Below are 19,113 nucleotides of genomic sequence, written 5' to 3'. Positions count from 1 at the left end.
AGTTTGGCTGTGATAAAACAATTTATTTTCCCACTAAAGTTTTTTTTCTTTTTTTGTCCTGATTTATTATGTCTCGTGTGAGGTTATGTTCTCTCTTCCTTATTTGACCTTTTCTATCTTCAAGTGATCAACATAGATTATTTTGTAATTATGGGCTTTGGATTCAACTAACATTTTTATTTTATTGGTTATTGAATTGCTGGTGGTGTTGATGATGATGATGATGATGATGTTTAGCACACTGAACAAATTAAGAGAGCAAATACTTGTCACTGATAATAAAATGCGTATTTGTGAATGTACTTCACAAGAACAAAACATGGACTTCCCAGAATGGTACTTCAACACCTACATTATCAGATGCATTAATACTCTGTAAAGACTTGACACCTAAGATCCCAGGAAATATATTTTTTTGCAAACCTTTTTTATCCCCAAATGGAAATGCTATCAGTTGATTAAAAATGTGCAGATACTCAATTCAAACTCATCCATTAAACCAGTACATTAGAGTCCCCTCATGTCTAGGACGGTGGACTACCTGTAATGAATCAATACATGAACTTTAAGAGATTTAATTTGATTTAATCTTTCCTATTACATCCTATTAGACCAGGGGAGTATGACATCTATTAAGGGTTATTTCATTTTTTGTAATGTATATGGAAAATGCTTTTAAAATGAAATGCGATTTGTTGTGTGTTTCTAGACTTGAGTAATTGTTCCTATTCCATAAGACACAGAACTGATTTTCTCGATTCACGTGTAGAATAAGTGAGTGCTGATCAGATGTGGTCCTCATCCACCTCTGTGTCTCTGCAGGTCGAGTTACACCTGAGCAGCTCTCTTCCTACATCCAGTTGTTTAAGAACAGCTGGAAAGCCCTTGAGAGCCACTCTGGGGTTCTTCAGCTGTCCCTGGCCACAGCACAGACCCTCCAGCACCCCTCGCTTGCCAAGTGGGACACCTTCCTGGCTTTTGAAAGACTCCTCTTACAGGTAAGATGATTACCTTACTGCAGAAGTGTATTCACTGAGAACAAACATATTGCCTGATTTTTGGACGAAGTTGATGAACAGAGGTTTGAAAACACATTAACTTACTTAAGTAATAAAACTCTATTCTCACTGAAGTAGAGCAACTCTGCCACCCCAAACCCAAGCTGTGCTTCTGCGCACATTGCTTATTGCTCTGTTTTTGTTTTTCCTTGAAGAAAGCTAATGGGATGCATTTGGAAGCATTTTGCCCCAGAGCTATTGTTTCCCCTTTTCTCTCCAGAAACAACAATTGTTAAGGGTTTAAAGGTAGAGTATGTTTTGCACTAGTGTACAGCACTCCCTTGTCTGGTTTATTAATTCCCACAAACCCCTCTGATAAAATTAAGTTTATACAAAAGGAATGATATAAAGTTAGGTCAACTGTTAATCCATAGAACATACATTTTGCCAAGTAGTTGTGGAAAATGTACTGAAATAAATTAAGCTTGTGATGGTTCTCTGTTTTTGCATTTCTCACACAAAATATCTCCTTTGAAACTGGCAAATGAATAAACATTACACATAGTGAATTTAAGGGCTTTTGGATAATTTAACATGTTAGTTAATGTATTCTTCATGCCAAAGACCTGAGCACTTAATGGCTTAATATGAAATGACTGCAGAGTACCACCCGGATCCTTTATCAACCAGAAATGTGGTGTGAATTTGTTCTTCAAAGAATTGAAACCATATTTATTGGCTCTTCCAGGTTCCCGGGCAGCAGTGTGTTTTTAGCATATATCCACTGTGGGATTTATTTGAAATGCAACCAGCTGAGCTCATGAGCCTGACCAGTGAATAAGCTGTGATGTAATAATTGTGAGTGGCCTGCCCACCCTTTTCCCATAGCATAGTTGTTTGACACCTTTATAACTGCATCTGGCAACTTGTGCCAGGAGCCCCAGCCCATGTCGTGAGGAGCCACTCTTTGCATGGTTTGGCAAACCTAATGTATGACATCTTCTGATTCGTCATACAAAAGGGTGTATCCATAGAACTGACTTAGTATTACCACAGATTCAGTAATGGCTGTTTTTTTGTTGTTGTTCCTCGGGACACAAGCATGATCCAATATCCAATACGCCTTTTTTAGGGGAACATTTTAATACTCAGTAATGATATGTATTCCTTAATTCATGAGCTCCTGTAGTTTAAATGCAGATTATTTTAGCCTACTGGTCAATGGCTATCGTATTCTTTTTTCTTTGGTTTTCTATTCTTTCTAACTCTCCTAGTTGCCCTGTCTGTAATTGCCAGGAAGGTACATTTCAGAAGTATATGCCCCAATAAGGGGAAAAAGGTAATATTTTAAATCTGACAAAATTAATTATATAAAAAAAAATCCATGCAAGATGCTTCAAAGAGAACTCTTTTCATCAGTGAAATTCAGAACTCTACTATTTTATTCTGCATCACAAGCTGAGTGTCATACAACTGATTAATATATAATAACTGGGAAAGTAACTGTACGATGCACTGTGTATAATCTCTCATTTGAAATGTTAGTGATTGTGACACGTTTCACCCCCCCCCCCATGTAAGATGTAGTACTTACCATACGAATCAAGAAATTATAGTTCTGAAGACAGAAATTAAAAATCTGTCTAGACATTTTCACTGAGACAGAAACTAAATCTTGCCTATGATGTTTTATAAACATTTTTGCTGCAAATATCTTTATGGGAATATTTCACAGCTTGAGTCAAGCCCCATGCCTTAATATTGTATTTGTCTTGGCTGAGAGGGCTTCTAGATAAGATAAAAAAAGCTCTGCTGAAAGATTGTGCTGAGGTCATTCTAAAGCGTGTCCTCTAGAAACCATGTCAGCCATTTGTTGGTCTTCCAGGGATTCTCTCTACAGATTGTTGAGCAAACAAAGCTGCACTGCGTTGTATAGCAGTCATTTACATGTTCTGTATGTATCTGGGTATTAGCACTGTAAACGCCTGTTAAGCTAAACTGTGTACAAATATCACCAATTGCCTTATGATGACCACAACCTCAAAGCATAACAGTGCATAGCATGTAAACTAAAACCAGTAAAAACTGACATAAGAGTAAAGACCAGTCCTCAGTATATATACCGCACATTCAGTCATGGTTTCTTTACATTTAAGACCTGATGTGTTCATAAGTAGGAGAAACTTTAGTTATCCGAGATATGCATTGTATAGACCAGTGTCACATTGGCAGAAGTTTTAATTGCTTTGCCTAAGAGAAGGATATTGATTTGAGCAGCACCAATCCAAGAAAAGACACACAAGGGACAATGGCTCTGGTAGACAATGGACAAGTGACTGAGGGCAAAGGTCTTTTCTAGAACCCAAAGGATATAGATTGCAGGCATCCAGGCAGTGTAGGAACTGTGAACCATGTAGACCATTTCATTTGGCCAGGTGATGTAGGAGGCTTGCAGAATCAATGGTGTCAAAACCAGCTGTAAGGTCCTTGAAAATAATTACCAAGGGCTTGACGTTGTCAGTGTAAAGCATCAGATAAGTCTTCAACAAATTGGATAAAATGTTATAATGGACCCTGAAATAAAACTAAAGAGATTCAATAGTGTGTTTTACTACCATATGATCTTGGTGGCAACTATAATTTCAACAATCTTAGATCTTTAGAGAATAAAATTAGATTGAAGATGGATTGGTAGCTGGATAACAAGGATCAAGAGTAGATTTTCAGAATTGAAATAATAGGAACACATTTGAGAAACCAAACATAATGGACAGAAAACTAGGTCATGTGAGCAAAACAGGGAGAGAATTCACATCTTAAATCGGTAGGTCAAGGATCAACATTTTTTTGATATACAATAGTCTTGGCCACAATGGTACTGTATGTTTTCCTCAAAATAACAATACATTAATTAATTGAAACATTTGACCTTTCAGTGCTAATATTTATTCAAATATTTTGTAGAAAGAAAGTAGCTGGAGGGTAAAGTTCATGTTCATGTGTTACAATGCTGATTCAGCTGATGGAAGTTGAACTGCATAATACTTTTTGTTAATTTGAAAAATATCCCCCTGCGTATCATTGTGATGAATAAACATCTTAAATACAGTTTTTTTTGTGGTTTTGTACCATGTCCAAGCCCTGTATGTGGATAAACTGATTCTGGAAATGTTTTATGTTTCCAACTTTTATGTATTTATTTGTCTAAAGTGAACAGAACTAGGGAAATGTTTTGAAGATTGATTGTCACTGAATTGACATAAATCGATTGGAAATTCAGCTGCCAGCATCGACTTTTGTTTTGAGTTGATGTGAATGGGGAGCAATAGATTTTCTGACATCGGGAATTTGCTGTAAAGGGACAAAGAAAAACAATTAGCATGAGTTGTAAACATGTCAAAAAAAGCTTGGTTCCCTGTGAACAAGAAAACCTGGCTCTAGATTGTTTTTAGAACAGAGCTGCTTTTTGAAAGAGATTGCTGAGGTAAGAGAGGTGACACGCTAAAGGATTATCATGGAATATGCCCTGAAGCCCCTGGTAGTTTCATTCCTTGGAAAAAAGATCATGCCAGTTGTTGCTAAATGACCTTTGATGAGAAAGGCCCTCCCTTTGGATTTACTGAGGGGTTTAAAACTTTGCAGAATAAGCAACTAGCTGAGCTTTACCACAGCTATCCGTTTCTGTGTATTTATCCCATTTTAAGTAGTTTTCGAGTAATAATAATAAGTTATGCTGTTTTTGTTGGTGTTACGTCATGGGAAGCAAAACCATAAAAGTTACACTGCAACAGATGGAAAGTAACATTGTAACTAATTTGAGTGAAAATAAGCTTGTAAACTCATGTACTACTGTCCTCAATCACCCCCATCTAAACTGGCCAAATACTAAAAAAAAATTCTCTCCATTTCAGATGATCCTTTTTCATATGAACATAAAAGTTTTGTGTGGTTTGTGGGGGTCATCCCATTATTTCATGTCGTGAGTGGCGCAACCCCAAAATTCAGAACCTGAACGGTGCACGGGGAAAATCTGAAAATCCCGTTCTTGCGGCATTAAGGGAGTTCATCCTCGGCAACCTCACTCATTTTTGGGGTAGCCTCACTGAGTTACACCCACCCTCACTCTGGCTCACCTGCTCACTATGGGTTAAATATAACTAAATCTTGCCAAGAAATGTATCAAATGAAAGGTCTTAATGCACAGATTAATAAACCAGTTGACGTTTTCACCTGAGTTCAGTTCTCACTATTTTATAGCAATTTATTTAATTTTGCGATTTCCCTTTTCTGCTCCTGAGCTGCATGAATACTAATAGAGCTCTGAGAAAAAGGCAAAATAATTTTCCATTCTAAAAACTGCCTGGAAGCAAACCACAGAGCTCAATAAACACACTCATGTATAACAATTAATATTGCATCACCCTCTCACTGAGTTCTGGGCACTTTTCTCTCATCCTTGTTGACCATTTGCTAAACGGCCTGAATAATATGACATGGTTTTTGGCTTATTCCTTCAACAATACATACTTAAGCAGGACATACATACATACAAACTCTTTCCTGAAAGAAGAGATTCAGATCTACGATTTGAGATATAGTTTCAGTATTTGAAAAATCTGCTCTGCCATTGCACTAAGTTTTGCTCCGGAGAATTGGTCCCCCAGCTCACATTAACTTTTTTTATAGTAGTTTAAAAATAAATACAATTAAAACCAAAAACAAGATTGAACTCGAGGGAGAAATAAGCTTTCTTCTGAGTGGTCACATGTAGGCACAAGTGCTTCTAGTGCCGAGATCTGGACAGAAACAGTCCACCAGGCACAACTCAGAAATGCACTCAGTGAGCGCTCAAGATCTGCCAAAGCTCCCTCGATTTAATCAAAAAGCAAAAGGTATAGAAAAAGTACAAAATTGACCCATGCCCTGAAAGAGGGGGAAAGTATCTATCTAAAACACGGTCAACCTTCTGTCTCAAATTTAAAATAGTCTTATGTCTCCACCCCCTGCACAGTAAACAGTCTTCCTTGTGCTTTCTGAATGGGCTCGTGCTCAGTGAAAGAAAGAGAGAAATTATAATTGAAAATATAAACATTTTTTCAAACCAATTGTATATTTGGCAATGAGCAAACACAAACTACACATCGGTATCTAAATGTACCTGATAAAGATATTCACTGTATACATAAATAAATAAATAAATAAATAATATATATATTAAAAACACGTTTCATTGTCATCAGATGTTGCCAGGGAAAAGGAACACAAGTGTGGAGCAGAATCAAAACCAGGAAACAGGCAGGGGTCAGGTAAACAACTGTGGTGTGGGGAATCAGAAAGACTTGGTCGAGTGGACAGGCAATAGGTCGAAGGACGGGGTGTACAAGAGGGAAATCCAAAAGGCAGTGGTCGAGAGAAAGATAGCGAGGGTCAGAACACTATAACTGGGAATGAATGCTCGGAAATTATATACGATGCAAACATGACTTCGCAACAAAGGAGAATAACAAAGCGGTATAAATAGAGGGGTTAATGAGCAGGGTCAATAAGGGACAGGTGAGGTAATGGTAGCAATAATTGTGGATGATAATTAAATAATTGGATGAATGAAAATTCAGGGCAGAACAAAAGAATGGGAGGAGAACGGCATCTAACGGTGACTGGAGGGTTTCATGCGTGCTATGTGACAGTCATGTCCATGAAAATATTTGGAAATCATGGGAAAAGTGGCCTCACTAAATGATGGCCGAATTAACGAGATCACCTTGGGAGTTGAAATGGACTAAAAAAAGCTTAAAATGTGAAGATATGCACATTTTAAAGTAATACTATTTAGTTTTAATGCAGTACAAAACAAATGTATATCTTGTATTTTCTTCTCTTTGAAACTTTCCCCCCCGATTTGACATTTATCTCCAGAGAAAACAGGGATATGACGAGTCGAGCTGCGCATGCAGCTCCTGAGATGAAATTTGTGCCCCAGACCAGGCCGAGTAATCCTGTGTGAGATTTCTCACAGAATCCACCTTTTTCCTAGAGTGATAATAAGGGATATAATCTAAGCAAATATTGCTCAAATCATAAAGATTCATTAAGTAATATGAATATGAATATGAAAATGTTACACCTTTAACTGCATCAAATAGAGCTTGTCGTCTCATCCATAGTTTACACTTACCCCCTCCTCCCCCTCAAAAATGGAAGTTAAGTTAATTAAGTAATTTACAACCCTGGGATTTTTTAATATAACAAATGTTGCAACTGTCATTAATCCTGTGCTAGCAAAACAATTCAGATTGTGATTTTCTGTACATCAGACAGTCTTCTCGGGTCAGGCTTTGGTTTGGAAAATTTGAGTAATAGATGGGTACTTGCTTATATTTTGAACACTGCACTGGGAACAATCCAATACATATAAAATATTTTAAAACAATAGGCTCCTGTTGTAGCAAATTTGCATTTGGCTTCAAGCTGCTTCACAGCTAGACTTCAGGCCCTTTAGCCACATGTCACACTTTCAGTACATCAGGTTTTCTATTTAATTAAATATTGCAGAAATCATAGTCATGGTGTAGTTAATCATTTCTGCAGTGGAGAGTTAATGGATGTTTTATTAAATGTTTACTAAATGTTGTTTAGTGTCATTTAAATGTAGGATATTATTCACCATACCCTTTAATAATTTAATGATATTTTTAATTTGTGTAAACTATAAGTTGGCCTGGATAGATTTTCTGCCAATAAATAAATAATACTAATAACAACTCAAGGACTTTCCGCGGCTGGATAGATTTTCCATCTTTGCTACATTGACTTCTGTTTTGATACTAAATTATGTACTTGGTTAATGGCTTGATTTACACACTTGCCACGTGTTTAATTGAATTGTAGACTTATCAGCATGGAAAAGAATGCTAGAAATGTTTTAGAAGGGTACAACAGAAGGTTTCAGGACCATTGTGATTCAAAATAATAAATAAGATTGGGTTTTACTGACAAGCAGTACAGCTGAAGACCTTTGTCCTTAATTCCTACCCATTCTCATGCCAATCAATCATTTTAAGACAGACTCTTAGGATCACAGAGAGTTCAAAATGAAGAGCAGCAGGATGTCCTTAGTCTATGAAATTGAAAATAATTTTGAAAAGTCTTTATGTGGTTGTGGAATCATTAACCTACTAACAACTGGATGAGCAAAATGCACCAATCAAACCTCTTTCCAACTCTTCCATTTTTATATTCTAGGATGTTCTTTGCCAGTTCTGTGACTGTTGTATAAGTATAGTTCCCATCAAGCAGATTTGCCTGAGATAAGATTTTATTCTGTCTATTTAAATACAATGTTGGCTGTGCTTCAGCAAGTTAGTAGAATAAACCCCCTTGTGCTCGAAGAGTAAATGTTTCAGCCAACCAATCAAAGTTGAGCCTGGAGTTGGGAATGTTGGGTGTTGAGAAGATTGACAGCACTGCAGTTGAAACACCGCATCACATTGGCACAGTGACATGGCAAATGGTGAGCAGTGAATGGCTGTGTTCCAGCGGGGTTGGTCTGGCCCCAGCACTTTGAATGAGGCTACTTGATGGGTGCCAGGTCTGTCAATAAACACAGCCTCTTTCACCAGCATTACTCTCACATCACCCCTTCCAGGAACATTCTGCAGTCAGTTCTGCAAGTTCAACTGTTTATATGTCAAATGCTGTCTTAATTTGTTTACTTATTTATTTTTCTGGGAAATGCACCCAGTTCCACTAAAAGTACCATTAGGTGATTTTATAAAATAAGAACAACAGAAAGTAATTTATTTCTATATATTTATTCTACTTTTGAAAATGTAAGATTTGTCATAAAACAATAAAGCAATAGTTTATAGATGCATCTATAAAGACTGTACCTTAACATTAAGGCTGAGACTGAAAAATAACATTTTGGTAAATCTATTCATAATCACCCTGTATTTCTTTGCATGGCGATTCAGAGCTATCCTATTTTTTCCACTTATATCTCATTGTATAACAAGATCTGGTTTAAAAACATTCCACTTATGTTGTACGACTCCAACCCTGGTGAACACTAGATAAAAACATGATTATCATTTCATGTTTTAATTGTTTTCAAGTGTGTTTTGTATCTTCAAAAGAATTACAAAACAGATTCCTCTGAGCTAATGCTCTTGGCCAGATACAGGGTACATTTTCCCCCAGTTACCCCCAACCTCTCTCTGAAGTCACTGAAGATACCCCAACAAAGGGGCGTGAATGCTGTCAGCATATCTGTTGAACCCTTCTCCCCACTGTGTAGCTTGTGGCAGTTTCATGCATTAACATCAGACTCTACTCGGTTTAATGTGGACTCCTAACCATGCAGGCTTGATGCCACCAAAACTAATTTCTCAAGGACCTCTTTGACCGCCTTCACACTAGAGTGACTTTACATCACAAATGACTTGGGCTGGAAATTAACTAGTGCCCTGGAGGTGAAAGTTTCAGTATAATCCCATTAGTACTACTTTGCTCCACTTCTGGATGTTAGTGTATCAAAACCTCCCCTGTGTTCCTTTTGGAATTCAAGGAATTGGTTAACTTGTGCAGTTAACTAGTGGTGATTGACGTTTATATTCTTGATGTTTAATGCCTTCCTGAGCTGTGACATCATTAAGCTCAAGGATGTTGGTTTCGATGTTCAGCTGCAATGGCAAGGAGTCATATTCTCAGACAAAATAGTAAATTCTGCAGTACAACTCATATTTATATTCTTCTCGCTCTTATAATAACAATAATTATTATTATTACTGGATTTAGTAATGTTATTTTGTGAACAAGATGTTACCAATTTACTGTCACCTCAATGTTCCATCCAAGATTAAAAACGACAAAATAAATGATAATTCCTCACAGTGTTGGTGTTTTGTATGACTACACACTTATTACCTCCACAATTTAGTGGTGACAATGTCGTATTTTTGTATGTCTTAAACGTACTGTGCTGTGCTTTAATAAAGCTTCACTTGCAGCAAGTTTATATCTGTCGAGCTTTGAAGCATTACAATGTACACATTACTTGCTAAACATGGTCCAAGTGGTTATGAATGAGAATTGTGGTGTTGGCAGTAGTGATTCTCAACCAGATCACCAGAAACATGGAGCAGAAACCATACATATCACTCAAGAAATGTTTGTGATTGTAAATGAACTGAATTGGCAGAAAAAACAGTTTGTTATTGCATATATAGCTGCAGTAGAGCATTATTTTGTCATGTTTTATTAATTCCACTTCAGATTTACTTCAGATTCAGCTCAGGGTTGTTGCTAAAAGCATGAATACCTGTCCAAGCCCATCAGTAAGTTCCTATGTGCCAAATATCCCTGCTCAATTCACTAAGTCTAAATACGTCAAGAGCACTTCTCATTTTGAGCAGAGCCAAATGTCATTATTTTAACATTTCAACTAATATCAGAAGTTGAATAAAATGTTTTTGAAACCAAAATAACAATTTCCATTTATGTAGTGTTTACCCTGTACTTCCTTCGTTTGTTTATTCACTTCAGATTACTGTCGGAAAAGTCTGTGGTATTTGAGTTTATTTGGAGCAGGAAGTGAAATGCTGTAGACCCCCTGTTATGTATTAAATGTAGTTACTCATTATCCCGAGAAATAAAACTTGGAGCGGTGGCATTATGCTGTTTTAAATGTGTTAGTCTATATATAGATCTGGAAGTCATTGCCAACGTAACTAACATACTTCAATTTCCTTAGTTCAAAGGAAAATCTATGAACTTATTTTATTTCATTTACCACTCATCACAAAACCCAAAAAAAAAACAGTTCAGTTTTGAATGGATTTTCTGACTAACTGTTTTCCATATTATGTCCTTAGTCATCTATCGTACGCCATGTATTTTATTTATTTAACTTGTTTGTGTAAGTTAATCATCCTGCCATTAAATGGAAATATTTAATAACGCAATTAAAACATATTTGGAGCATTGCTCACTAAACTAGATTACTTAATAGATGTTAATTGAACTGAGCACCTAATCGGTGTGGTGCCGAGACCTCAAGTGTAGTGTAGGTGCTTCCTCCCCGTGGGAGTTAGTATTTTGAGAAGAGTGTAAAGTGGGCAATGACACATCACTAGTGATCTTTTTTCAATAGTGCCCTAACTGGTGCACAAGATGTATGTAAAGTATATCAGTAGGTTCGAAATGTTTGAATATGAAATCAGATTCTGTAAACATCTGTTTGTGTTAAATACGTTAATTAATCTCTCAGATATTCTCAAAAGTGTGTCATGTGTCAACATTTTTGTATTCACTTTGTTTTATAAGCATGCATTACTCCTTAGTATAAGATTTCAATGTGGTATTAATTAAAATAAATGGGGGAAAGGAACAGAAAATGTAAACTGTGTCCAAAAGCATTTGACAAGCAGAAACTTTGCTGGAACACGACTTAATAACTTTTCAACTAGTTTTGAACCTGTGGTACAAAAATATTCACACACATAGGGTGGTTAAGGGGATCATGTAACTTGCATAAAACACTTATACTGTCATGTAGTATCTATTATTTGACATTGTTTCAGTTTAAAGAACTAATTTGTTTTATCCGTAGTCATGTCTTATAGTTAAGAGAGCGTTTGAAGGCTAATCCAGAAAGAAGCATTTTAAAAGGTGCCCGGGATCTTTGTCTGTTGTATTTCTCTCCCACTAATTGATTGTTTTTAGTGGGTTGAGGTTCTCAAACATATCCCAGGGGCTCAGTTGGAGGGTCTGGAATAATTCCACCTTGGTTTGTAAATCAGCACTCTTTCTCAATCCTCCATTTTGCCCTCTTGCCTAGACTAAGTTAAGGATCGGTTGTCCTCTAATAGTGCTATGTATGTTCATTGTCAATATATCTTTATATGTTTGAGATGGGGGGATCCATGTTAAAAAAAATGTTAAAAGAGATCCCCTTCAGGAGCATTTAGAGATCCTCCCTGAGAATATACTGGTAGCAGAGTCTGTCTAGGGTTTTGCGGTTGGGGCAGTTCATCACTTCACTATCACAGCCTATAAGAATAATATATTCATGTTACAGTGTCTTGCATTTAATTTGCTGCCAACTGACCTGAAGAGGTCTCCAGCTCAACAGTGGCTCTGTCTGTAGAGGGGCAGTCCAGAACACTAGAGGGTCTGATCTCCATAGCATATATGGGCAGCCAAAGTCTCGACACCAGGGATGAGGGGCAGCATGGATTACGCTGGGGAATCCACCACAGCCGTCTGGTTTTTGAAACTCAACAGTAATCAAGAGGCAGGAAAAAAACAGGAATGTTAGTTGGAAATGATGTACAGAGCGATTGTGAGGCTGTGTCTTTTTGGGAGCGTTGCTGTGGTTGAGTCCGAAGTTAACTGACAAATTCTGTCAAATCTGAACATAATGTGGAAAAATCTAACTACTAATTACGGACTCAGACGTCAAAATTAAGAAATTAGAAGTCGCCTTTATTTGTAACCGCTGGACACAGTCCCAGCCATGAATATGCTGAAACTTAAAATTGCAGTTAATCTACCATTCCACAGTTCTATTAAGATGTTCGTTACACCTAGGTCATTTGGGGAAAACAGAGTTTACTTGTTCTTTTTCACTTTGTGCTTGCTGTATATTGCAGAAATGCTACTTTTGGTACTCTGAACTAAATTCCCCAAAAAAGAGAGGTGTAGCAATTCCTTATATATATATATATATATATGTTTATTAGTTTTACTTATTTGTATTTAATGCCCAACTTTCATCCAGTCCTTGGCCCCCTATAAAAGCTGCTCAGTGTTAACCTCTGAAGTTGAGATATAGATCTGACTCACCTCGGAGTGTATCAAGATTTTGTCCTTTCTTTTTTTCTTTTTGAAGATAAAATCTAAATAACAGGAGATTAGCTAACACATAATTTGTCACTCTTGGTTGAGCCAGGGTAAGAGGACAGGGCCCATGGATTAGGAGACATTAACAATAACCAAATGGTAGAACCATGTAGTGTGGGAAGGTCTGCAGTTTTGTCTCCAGGTGGAATTCATAGTGAAATTTAAACCGAGCTCCTCGTGATTTTGACTGTGTGTCCTAAGGTGTTAAAGACCTATTTGATTTGATAAAACAAATCTGCGGAAATGTCATGTCTGGCGGCTGATCTTTACCCTCAGGAAGATGTGGGGGCGGGGGAAAACACACACAGTTTTCATCCCAGTGATAAAATGGACACTTGAGGGCACAGAATGGTGTAACACAACTTAAAAAGGTATAGACAATAATGTTGTCTTGTGCAGACATGTTGTCTCACATTACTATTCATTATTGCCACAATGAAGTGTGATGTCTGAGGCTGAGAGAGGTTGTGACTCCTCTATGCTTTGAGAAAAGAGTTTTACAAACATCTAGCACTGAAAACTAAAAAGGATTGTTCCACGTTATGTAAATAAGTAGTGTCTTGCTTTCAGAGGTGTCACATTTTAGTTCAGTGTGTTGTGAAGTTATTTAGTTGTCACGTAGGTTCCTTCATAACAGAACTGGTGTAAACTGGCTTTCCTGACTTTTCTTACTCTTCAGTTTGCATATTCGTGGACAAAAAGGAAGTCATTCCCTTTTTTGGAGCTGGCTGATTTGACGTTAATGTTAGGTGGTTAAGTTTGGAATTAACCTTAAAAATACATATAAATCTGAAAGTCAACCATATGTTTTCTATCCATACATCTGAAATTGTAATAAATACATCTGTTGTATAGAAACCGCAGTCCACTATTTGTGTAGCCTTGAGCCTTCAGTGACAGTCCACTCCATGGCGACATAACATAACACAACAAGTGCAGTAATGCTGACTAGCGCCCCCACACAATCTAGACGTCTGCCCTTCCACTGTCTCAAATTAAAGACAGGCAGATTTGCATTAATTACCGAGAAGGCACCTCTGTTAAAGAAAAATCACCATCAAGTTTGTGAACTATAATTTGCATTTGGGATTTAAGGATGATGATATTAGGACTGAATTGATGAGACAGAGAATTGACACCCCTGGCTTTTTTATTTTTATGTTTATTTTTTTTTTAATTTGCCCACTGTTGGATAACGGGCCTTTTCTCCGATGCGAAATGCAGACCTGTAATTACATTACCCTTCTATTTCATTGGCATTAATCCCACTGAAAATTCTGATCCGGGACACCTGTGTGCGGTACAATATATCCGTCTGATTGCGCTCCCCGGTGTCCGGCTTGGACTCCAAAAGGAGCGCCCACCTGTGCAAGCCTGGCTGGCTCTGGGGCTCTCGGTGTTCAGGTCCATATGGAATGATTCAGAGGGTCACTGCTTTTCATTTGTAATGATTGTTGGGGTCAGCCTCTGGATTCCAGCCAGCCCTCGCTTCAGCAGCAGTTAGGTCAGCTGGGTCAAGGAAAGGCAGTCACCGATATTCTCCCTGTTGTTCCCCAGGACCGGGGTTTGAAAGAGCTCAGTGTTATCAGTAGGTGAAGCCAGAAACAGAATGAACCCATTGAAAGAGTTAATATGTGGGCTCTAATACTTCTCAGCTTCCCAAACGTATAAAAACAAATTTAGCATTGATGCCACATAGCTCCTCTTTGTTGCCAGAGTGTTCCAGAAAACTATTGGCAGGGCAGGAGTCTCTATGCACACACTTCAAATCAGCTGTGCTATGGGAAATTTGGTTTTGTTCTTGTGGCTGAAAAGAAACAGTGTCCAACTAAATTACTAGCCCTGCAGTATGTCCAAGATTAACAAAAAAAAATGTTGTTCTCACAGTCAAATTTCTGGATCTAGAGGAGGATGAGAAGAAACAGGACAGGAAAAGGGAAAATAAAATTAAGACAAGTTTACAAAATAAAAGCAGCAATACAGTTGCATAGGGAGCAAAATGTAACAGATGTGGAATTGTTACAATACTGATTGTTTATAATAATTGGATAATGCCTCCTTTATGTATTTAGAGCAGCTCGCAATTCTTTTTATTCCACCAACTATTGTGGTTTGCTCTCAGATTACAAAACAAATAAACATGAGGAAGAACAGCATAATCTAGCATTTTGTGACAATGCTTAAGTAGTTATCTTGGACATACTTAATTAGGTCATTCACTCTTATTAAACCTTTAAGATTCTTTAAGACTAACTGTTGTTGCCAGAATGGTTAGTTCACCAGAAAACCATCACCATAGAAACAACACAGTATCATTAACATTAACAGTTTAGACAATAAAACATTAAAATAAAAAATATGTTTAAAAAAAGAAGAAAATGTAAATCCGAAGTAATCTTGAGTTAATTGTGTTAACAGTTGTTTTAGATGAAGGATTTAAACAAATAAAATATTCATTTTTGTTTGTCCAAGTTCAAGAAAACAATGAAGAAAACAAAGAAAATTAGCATGAAACCATCAAAGACCACAAATTGCAAAATATAAGTATAATAAAACAAAGTTGATTGTTCATATGCCAGCCATATGTACACCCATCTTTGTGTTGGTAAAGTCAGCTGCTTTATGTTACAGGAGGAATACACAACAAAATGCAAGTTTGTAATGATTTAATTATTACAGATATAAATATTCACAACCTTCACTTAATATCACCCTGTTACTCAGGATGTTACAATAAGTAATAACAGTTACTTTGTTTTTATATATTTGTTTTGTTTTGTTAATTTTGTGCTCATGCAATTTGCAATATTCAGATTTTACAGAATGATTGTCTACTTTAGAACACGTTAATCACCTTTTTTTTCAGATTAAGATATAGCACAATTCTGTATAATCTATTATCTGATCATCACCATCATTAAACTCACAACCAAATCACTCACTGTTTTTCAGGCATTTAAATTAAAAATAGCAATAGGTTATAAAGTCATTATACTATTTTGGTCTGACAGATAACCGTAATTTAAAGCATGTCCCGTCAAAATAATGTAAGGCCCATTTTTCTAAGTAAGGGGTATGAATTTCTAAAAATATACAGTTTTAGTATTCTCCCTTAGGAACTAAGGTCCTTAAAATGGTAAGGTTTTGCTAGTAATTCTTATTGTCAAGTAAATGTCTGTAATTTGATCTGTTAAATAGAATCCAAAACGCAATCCAAAAATGTCCAGAAACAGAGGTGAACTCGGTTGAAATCACAGTGTATTAAAAATATGCTTTTCAGAGAAACATTTTATATCCCTCTGTTCATTGCAATTATGCAGCAACAACAAGATAATATATGCAAGTCATATGTGTAGTATAATTAAATTACTTGCAAAGTTTTAGGATTGAGTTTATCATATTAGATGTAAAGGCTCTGATCATTTGAAATAGTAACAATTAAGGGGGTTTAGCCAGAAAATACGACTCCTACTTAAGAAGTAATCTTTTTTTATTTTTTTGCTTGTTGAGAGTTTTAACAAGTGACCACTTAGCTTGTTTCTACTCGACTGTTTTGCAAGATCAAAGCTTTGATTCTGTGGAAAAATAGACCAACACATTACTTCTTGAATTTGCCAACATTTCCATATGTATTTTAAGCACTAGAGATAAAGACTCACTGTGGTCTTCTCAGCCTCCATCACCCATCGATTCAGGATTCTTCAAAAATTTGGATTATGATGCTTGTTTTTATTAATTCTTATTCTCAACAGTCATGGCTTGTTGACCTACATATCAATATGTTGATTTATTGGATCAGTGGCCAGAATCATACGCTGCAGAGAGTCACATGCATATTCTCAAAAAATCTCCCAACTGGTCTAAGTCTAAGGTTTTCTTGAAAACACTTCCCAATGTACAACCCAGGTCTATTCTTGGAATCATGCTATCCTGTTTCCTAATATATACTTTATTCACATGACTTTTGCTTTGTTTGGTTTCTGTGTTTATTTTGTTTTTCTGTGTTTTTGTATTGATATTTCCTCATAGATACAACATGTAATGTGACAGCATAAATTAAAGCAGTATGCATATACTTATCTTGGATTAAAAAGAGAGAGAGAGAGAAAGTGTGTTTCCAGTTTTCTTAATTAGTTTCATGCTAGATGAAGTTGCAAGGAACGAGTACTGGTTTCTAAAATTAACAAACAACATCTCCATGTGCAAAGCCCCATGGCGGACACATCCCGGGCTGCTCCGGCAAACCACTGCACACGAAAAGAAGGAAATCAAACCATTTTAATGTAATCTAGCATCTCATATACAAAAATAGGGTCTAAGGACACGTTATACGCTATTAAAAATACAATTAAATTATTAAAATAATAATTCCCAAACCTTGAAATCAAATCTAAATAAACTGATCAAAGAGGAATGTCTTGATATGGATGTTTAAAAAATTGACAATGTAGGATTCCCTGTAATGTCTATTGGGAGAAGGCAGATAAAATGAGATTAAACTGTTATGCTCTAAATCCAAAAAGAAAAACCTAAGTGATAAAAAGGTCAGCAAGTAGTGTGAGACCCTTAATGTCAGATGTGAAGAGGGTCCAAACAGCACAGAGTGTCTTAGCTTTTCCCCAAGCTGTGTACTTCATTTTCTCATTTTTGTAGGTAACACAGAACAGAAATGTAGGAGGGGCAGCCTTCTCCCAGTTCAGCAAAATCCAGCATCTTGCCAATACTAATACGAAGGCTGGAGTGCCTGCCAACGTTTTATTAACAAAGACATCAGATACCACATGGAAAAAAATAGCTGCATGGGGGATAGGGCCAATATTAACCCCAAACCCCTGGGGAAAGGTGGAGAGTACAGCTGTCCCGAACACGCCAGCCTAGGACTGCTCTACTGCATTTACAAGAGAGAGGCTTTGATTCATTTTGAATGATGAAGCTCAGTTTCTTAGACAGACCCAAGTAGTGATGGCAGCAAATGCACCTGTGGAGATAATACACTGAATAATACTGGGGATTGACAGCTCCGTTTTACTTTAACTTTTTAAATGGATACAGAGTCACTGTACTCGTCAAACCTTATACACACAAGCATACATTATATTAAGATATTAGTGTGTCATGACTTCTCTGAAAAATAGATTTATAAATCAACTATATAGGAGTACAACTGACATTTTTCTAAACTCATACATTTTAAATTAAAATAAATTAGACTTTATCATCACCAAATTCTTGTGACATGCAACACATTGCCAGTGGTCTTGAAGTGAACATGTAGACATAACTCTAATGACAATATAATCCACTTCCTAGTAATCACTAGTACTTACAAATGACTGCAGAAGGACTGCTATTTAGCTAAAAGAATTAAAATCCCTCAGTCCCCAGTCTGTCAAATGTAACAAACTTTTGTAACAGACTGTTCTCCATGGGGAGGATAGTGGATGTTTGGATTGTCTGAGTTAGGGATGTGAGTCTTTGTTAATGTATTTCTATTGGTCTTTGTAATCACAAATGATCTCAATCAGTCTATAATCTGTTGATCAGGGAGGGCATTTAGTGTGTTTAAGGTCTGGGCAGGAAGTAACAGGCAATTTTCTAAATGTGCATTGGGAAATGAGCAAACATGACTGTTCTACATGGTAAAAAAATACCCGACAACATTATACTTTTTAATATCTGACAAGATCATAACTGACTCCTAATCCCATTATGTCGCTCAATCAGTTAAAGTAATCTCTGTTTGAACATGTTTTAACATGAAGAGAAGCTTCACCGTCAGAAGTGGAGATGTCTTTGATGAGCTGGTATGAAAGTATAGTGTGTGTATCAACATTTAAGCGGGAGACTCATAAGACAAAGTGCTAAGTGGTATTTTTCTAAGACCAGCAAAGCTAATGATGATAGATGACATTGTGACATTTACATATGATATTAGACACAGCACTGTGCTGAGCAGTATTGATAATAGGGATGAGGCTGCATGTGAGAACATAGAAATTATCTTCAGCATTATAAAGCAGGAACTCCTCGGTTTGATTTACTGTTACCACTGCTCTAATTACAAGGAAAGCTTGGCTAAACCGCAGAGCCTGTTTTAGTGTGCGCTTTGTGTTTTTTCTTGGTGGTTCAATTGCGTCGGAAATTGTGCCTCTTTCCCTGTTTTTATTATTGCGCTTGCTGTTGGCTGTTGGATAACTCGACACAGTGAAGAATC

General features: G+C 36.7%; 1 protein-coding gene across 1 annotated transcript in view; it reads left to right on the top strand.

Moving 5' to 3' along the window:
* Nucleotides 1-19,113, top strand: part of scfd2 (sec1 family domain containing 2) — a 153,712-nt gene that overhangs the window by 27,255 nt on the left and 107,344 nt on the right. Inside the window, exon 4 of the mRNA XM_066719882.1 lies at nucleotides 823-998. Within this exon, the coding sequence (XP_066575979.1) occupies nucleotides 823-998 (176 nt within the window). The remainder of the gene's footprint in view (nucleotides 1-822; nucleotides 999-19,113) is intronic.

This window comes from Amia ocellicauda, chromosome 13 (genome assembly GCF_036373705.1).
Source record: "Amia ocellicauda isolate fAmiCal2 chromosome 13, fAmiCal2.hap1, whole genome shotgun sequence".
Taxonomy (NCBI): domain Eukaryota; kingdom Metazoa; phylum Chordata; class Actinopteri; order Amiiformes; family Amiidae; genus Amia; species Amia ocellicauda.
The sequence above is the reverse complement of the archived record's forward strand: the minus strand, read 5'-3'. Positions and strand labels throughout refer to the sequence as shown.